This window comes from Leptosomus discolor, chromosome 6 (genome assembly GCF_034619465.1).
Source record: "Leptosomus discolor isolate bLepDis1 chromosome 6, bLepDis1.hap2, whole genome shotgun sequence".
In the NCBI taxonomy this organism is placed as follows: Eukaryota; Metazoa; Chordata; class Aves; order Leptosomiformes; family Leptosomidae; genus Leptosomus; species Leptosomus discolor.
In genome coordinates, this window is record NC_141396.1 from 21489767 (window position 1) to 21495812 (window position 6046).

General features: G+C 39.8%; 1 protein-coding gene across 1 annotated transcript; it reads right to left on the reverse strand.

The window, feature by feature from the left end:
• Window positions 1–4676: 4676 nt before the first annotated feature.
• LOC104350077 (neuropeptide Y receptor type 4-2) lies at window positions 4677–5810 on the reverse strand. The gene has a single exon (XM_009955806.1). It carries the CDS (start codon window positions 5808–5810, stop codon window positions 4677–4679), a length of 1134 nt encoding a protein of 377 aa, XP_009954108.1.
• Window positions 5811–6046: the final 236 nt, after the last annotated feature.

Below are 6046 nucleotides of genomic sequence, written 5' to 3' on the forward strand. Positions count from 1 at the left end.
AGAAGAGAAGACTCTGGGAGGGAGCCCTTCTAGCAGCTTTCCAGTACTTAAAGGGGGCCTACAGGAAAGGTGGGGAGGGACTTTCTATCAGGGAGGGTAGTGATAGGCTGAGAGGTGATGGTTTCAAATTGAAAGAGAGTGGACTTGGTTTAGATATTAGGAAGAAATTCTTTACTGTGGAGGTGGTGAGACACTGGAAGAGGTTGCCCAGGGAAGTTGTGTCTGCCCCCTCCCTGGGTGGTGTTCAAGGCCAGGCTGGATGAGGCTTTGAGCACTGGTGATGATTGCATCACATCTATGGCATACAACAACATGGCAGGCAGGTAGCACACTCCTATTGCACTCTTTTATTGTGTGTGTAAATGTAATAAATGTAACAGTTATAATAGCAAAACCTATGGTCATCTCTAGTACCTTGGTTTATTTTCCGTTGAGGCAGGTAACCGAGGTCAGAGAAATTTACCAGTTCTTTTGACCCAGTCTGAGTTTCAACAAAATTTTGGTAAATGTCTCACATTGGTTTTCATCTCCGCAGTCTTGGTTACTTTCTGGTTGGGTTTCTGGTCAGGGTTCAGGACAGTGTTTTGCCTAGGACACAATTTCCCATGCAAATTGGGAAGTCTGTGAAGATGAGCTGGGTCCTGGCATCTGAATATACCAGTGTCCAACACTGAACTTTTGATACTTAACCTGTCCTTGCCTCCTCAGTTGGCTGTGCTGCATCATTGTATCCTTGGGAATAATGCGTCAAGCTCTTAATCCTCCATGTATCAATGGCTTTTATGCAGCATAAATTGTTTTCTTTTGATAAACACTAGTTGAGAAATAAATCTTAGGCATTTTGTTATGAATAGTATCATGCAATTTTACAAAAGCAGGCACGGAAGTGAAGTAACAGAGGCAATACGATTTTATTTGTTGTTGTTAGACTCCCCGTAGCATGCCACTTATCACACAAATAAGCTGTTTTCTTGCTCTGGAAACCTTACTACTTTCTTACAACATGTCATGAGCCAGGACTATAAAAAGCTTTATAAAAAAAAAAAAAAAGGCCAGGGCAAGGTCTTAGAATTGTATGAATTCATCATTTGCACGACTCCTGCATATTTCCCCAACATTGCTTTTGTTACTTTGTAGCAGAACATTGTAAAGAGCACACTCAAAGGCATCACTGTATACAATGGACACAAAAAAGTTTGATCCTTCTTAGATATGAACCCTATTTGTTGTTTACAAATGCATAAGATGTATGTAAACTAATTCTGTTCTGTTACCCTCTGCTGGGATCGAAGAGACATAGGCTGCTTTGGTTGCATCAAAGCCTCAAAGCGACAAATAAAATGACTCTTTCAACCATGCAGGCGTAATTGCATCCAGCCTTGTGCCTTTACCTTCAAAGGGAACAGAAAACAGTTGCTAGAGCAGTTCGTAAAAACTAGCAGCATAATACCATCTACTGCATTTATGCACAGCTGCATAAGCCTTGATATCCAGACAGAATGAAGAAGTGGTGATAAAGGCACCTTTCCGGTTATGACTATTTGTGCCAGCAGGTTAACTAGTGTGTTAAATAAAGACAGGGCTTACACATGGAACAGATACTTAGTCCTTTGGAACTAAGGGTTTTTTTCTGTTTACTCTAAAGTTTATTTAGTTACCCAGAGAATTTTAGAGATTGAAAAACATGTATCTCAGGATGGTATGTAAGTAGATGGATAGGCAGCAGCTCGTTGGGAGCTTTGGGGACATGCATTTTTGCAGTTAGATACATGGGTGTGGTTTGGAGGTTTTTAGTGTTTAATTCCCTTAGTTTATCCAGTCTAAAGTCTGTTAACAATAAACGATACTTGACTCCAAACTTGACACTTCCCTTACTCACTAGAGGAAGACATATCCGATTGTATCTGGGTTACTGTAAAGTTGGATCTGCTTGCTTTATGTATTTACTTGTGATCGTGGATACAAATGGCCACATGAATTATAGTCAAAGAGTCAGGCTCAGCTGCTATTTCTAGTGTTTGCAGGAAGAACTGGGATCTAATGCACAATGCCAACACATAGCTCTAATGGCAGGTCTCTGACATACTGTAAGTGCTCTATCAAAATGTTTTCACTTAGAACTAGCGACAAAGACACATTCATGGAAGTACAAATTCTAAAGGCAATTGCATTTCCATTTAACACACTGGTGCTTGAAAAGTTGTATACTTTTCAGATCATAAATCAGATAATCTTCTATGTTCATGTTCAGCAAAGTATTCTTGTGATAGCTTGACAATCTTAATTAAATGTTGGAATTATAACAAATGCAGGCAGAAATACTCAAGGCTAGTTGGATTATATTCATCCTAAAGACAAAAATACTACAAAGTTTAAGCAGTGTTTAAGCCCTCAAATAATACAACAGTTCTGCTATAAATCAAGGTGATGAGGAGGAGTTACTGTATTTTGTACTACACAGCATCGCATGGCTGTATCAGCTCTTATTTCAGCAACAGTAGCAAATTTCAAGCTGCATATAAGACAGTCCTCTTGTTCTATATTTCTAATAGACTCAATGTCCAGTCTGGAAATGATATTGCATACAAACAAATCAAGAGAATTGTTCTCACCATACTGTAGCATGTAACAAAGGAAAAAAGAAAGCAGAAGTCCATTTGAAAGAAGTAAAGATGCCTTGCCAGGTAACTGAGGAAGATTCAAAAGGTAATTGTATGTGAAGTCTCTTACTGAGATATACAGGTTCTGCCCAGAATTGGAAGAGTGACTGCATCAAAACAGCTTCTGCCTTAAGACTCTGCACTCAAGAGTTCAAGTCCAAACTTGAAATTTTGCCGCTGATTTCTGTGCACCCAGCTCATGGCAAGGGATTAAGTCCAATTTCTGCCAGCTGAGGGTATGATCTCATACTTGTTGATAGCTCTTGCTATCCCATAGCGTAAGATTTTGCTCTTGTATTCAGATGCTCTGTCCAACATATTGCCTGTCAGACCACTCCATGAGAAGAGTTTTTTCCTCACCAAACTATTTACCAACTTGTCTAATAAGAGAGCTTCTAGCTAAGGGATTTCTAGCTGTCTGCATAACTATACATTGGATAGCTTCATCTCAATGCAAACCCATTGGCCACAATAAGTAACAACTGCTTATCATAGCATAAATCAGGTTGGAAATTACCTCAGGTGCTCACCTAGTCCAGTCTTCTGCTAAGGTTAGTTTAACAACTCAGGACAGAATATTCTTCCATTTTTCTTTAGCATTGACCTGGTTGCTGCCTTTTTTTATAATCTGTTCTCCAGTACAGGCTTCTTGAGCATATCTACTTCCTGGTTTCTCAGTAGTCACTAAGCAATATCTCCGGCTCCAGAGGTTAAAACGAGTTTATGGTTTGTAGGTTTTGTGGACAAAGACTAAAAATACCACAGATGTGAAAAAAACATGATCCTTACTTTAGTAAAGAAATCTACAATACTACTTATTTACATGTAGCTTGGCTTCAGCCTGACCTGGATTCCTCTTGTGTATTTTCATTGACCTTCTACTGACTAGTTGGAATTTCAGCTCCATCTCTGTTGCTGATGCCAATGAGTGGGACTTGTATCTGACCTCTGGTTTTATTTTAATAGGAAACTGAAAGCCTTCATGCACATGCTTATCTCTTTAGGAGTGTATCCACTCTGAAAAGACACAGTTTCTACAAATACGTTTTCATGCCCATTCTGACCTTCTGAATGATATACTTTGCAATTAAAGTACCAAAGAGCTGCTAAGTGACATCTTGCTACCGAAACTTGTAACAACTCCAGTAATTCAGCTGCCTTATACCATCATTACAAGCAGTTTTAGCATTGCAGAGCTTTGTGACTGGCAGCAACAGGAATTGCAAAGTCAACCAGACTTGTTTTCATATAGATCACTAACTTTTTCATTTGCTTAAAATAGTGCTCAGCATCATCTCAATGTTTTTTAAGGGTTTAATCCATTGAGCAACATTTCCATTTGCCACCCCTCAATGAGTAACTGTCGTCTTCACATACCGGGGTTGTTGTTCTGTGTCCCTACTTCCAGAGGCAATGGCTATTCCAATCCTACATGAAAGAGAGAGAAGTTTCGTAGAAACATCCAGTTGTTTGATGTGAACTAGATCTGCTGAAAGATGACTGTTACCTAATGGGCTATGAGAGTTGGTAAAGCACAAAATTTTATATATTTACATATTTTTGTTCCACTGCTGTCATCTGTGTCTAAAAAAAAAAAAAAAAAAAATCTTTCTAATACTGAAAAACTGAGTCTTCTCTAATGCAACTTTTGGCAGCCTGCAGTGCTGAAACTGGAAGTTTGGGTTTCTACTGCAGCCGTGGTAGACATGTGAGCTTAGCTAATGAACCCCATGCCAGTCTATGTGTAGCCACAACTTAGTTACTGATCTGTTAATGCAGCTGCATATGCATCAGCCAAGTAACCTCGATGTCTGTACCATCTCAGAGGTGAAAAACTTGTGTACCACAGGAGCTACTGTATACATTTACAACCTTCCTTTGCCTGTTCTTCCAAAAATCAGGTAGTGATGGGTTCCTGTTAACATCCCAGCCATGGCATCATCAGTTGCTTTTTATACATGCAGATAGTAATTGGCACGTGGTGTCAGTACACCTCTCTGAAATGTTTTATGCTAGCTAGATAGAATTATGTCTGGAGTTCAACATCAGTGAGCCCTTGGAAATTTCAGTCTGCATGGTAGATAAAGGCAAATGATCATATTCTTCCATTGATGCAGTTACTGAATTATGCTGGCAGCTCAGAATCAGTGACTTCACTTCTTTTTTGAAGTTGCTATTGAGGAAACCATAGATAACAGGATTGACACAGGTGGAAGCCATAGCTACCAGGTGGCACAATGAGAAGATCAGATTGTGGTGGCAGGGAGAAATAATTTTGTAATTCCAGTCTACAATGCTATTGAAAACATGCAGTGGTAGCCAGCAAACAGCAAAAGCAGCAACCATGGATGCTAACAAAATATTTATCCTTCTTAGCTGAACTGCTCGGTTGCTATATTCACTCTTCTCAAACATGTCCTTTCTCTTCTGTAGACGTAAGTAAATACGCAGGTAGCAAAGTATAATGAAGAACAGTGGGATGCAATATTGCAAGAGCAGTAAAGTGGTAGTGTAGATAAGTCTGTGTTGCTCAGAAGGCCACGAGTCAATGCATATGGCCTTGTCAGTGGAAAAATTCATGATGTGTGAGAGCTGCTCATACAAATCATTAGACAAGATGGATGTGGTCAAAAAGGGCAGGGACATGAGACATGCTAAAGTCCAAATTACTCCAATTCCTAGATAGGCTTGGGAGATACTTGGCCTCCAGCCAGTTGGGTTTATGATGAGCTGATGTCTTTCCAGAGCAATAAGGACAAGGGAAAGTATTGACACTGTCACAGATGTGCACTGAGTGAAAGAGGTCATTTTGCACATGACTTCCCCAAATACCCAATAGTCCATCATGGTGTAAACAACAGTGAAAGGTAGACAGACAAGACACATAAACAAGTCCGAAATTATTAAGTTGGAAATTAGGATGTTGGTGACGTTGGCCTTTTCCTTCTGTCTGGCGATGACAGCAATCAGACAGATGTTTCCCACAATGCCTAAGACAGTCTCCAAGCTGTAAGATGTGGCTAGGAAGACAGTAAGGTCACTGATGTTCCTGCACTGATTAGAAATATGCATGGGGAAGCTTCGGTTTGAGCTCCAGTTCTTACTATTAATGAAAGAAGAACCATCATTAACACCCCTTGTCTTATTCATCCTGAACCCCAAACTGTTCATCCAAAAAGGTGATAGTCAAACAGAATCTGAGTCTTCTGGAGCCAGCCTAAAGAATATTTTATCTCTTCTGCTTGGCTGTGGAAGATCTGGGTATATCTGCAAAGGAAAGGAAAAAAGATTGATTAGTTATGCCACAAGAAATTAGTCAAAAGGGTCATGGGGGAGATAGGGAAGAAAACACCAGGGATTCTGTGTGTATTCTGCAAATCCCTTTT

Excerpts from the sequence above, each read along its gene's own strand:
- LOC104350077 (XM_009955806.1), bottom strand. The coding sequence starts at position 5,810 with ATGAATAAGACAAGGGGTGTTAATGATGGTTCTTCTTTCATTAATAGT.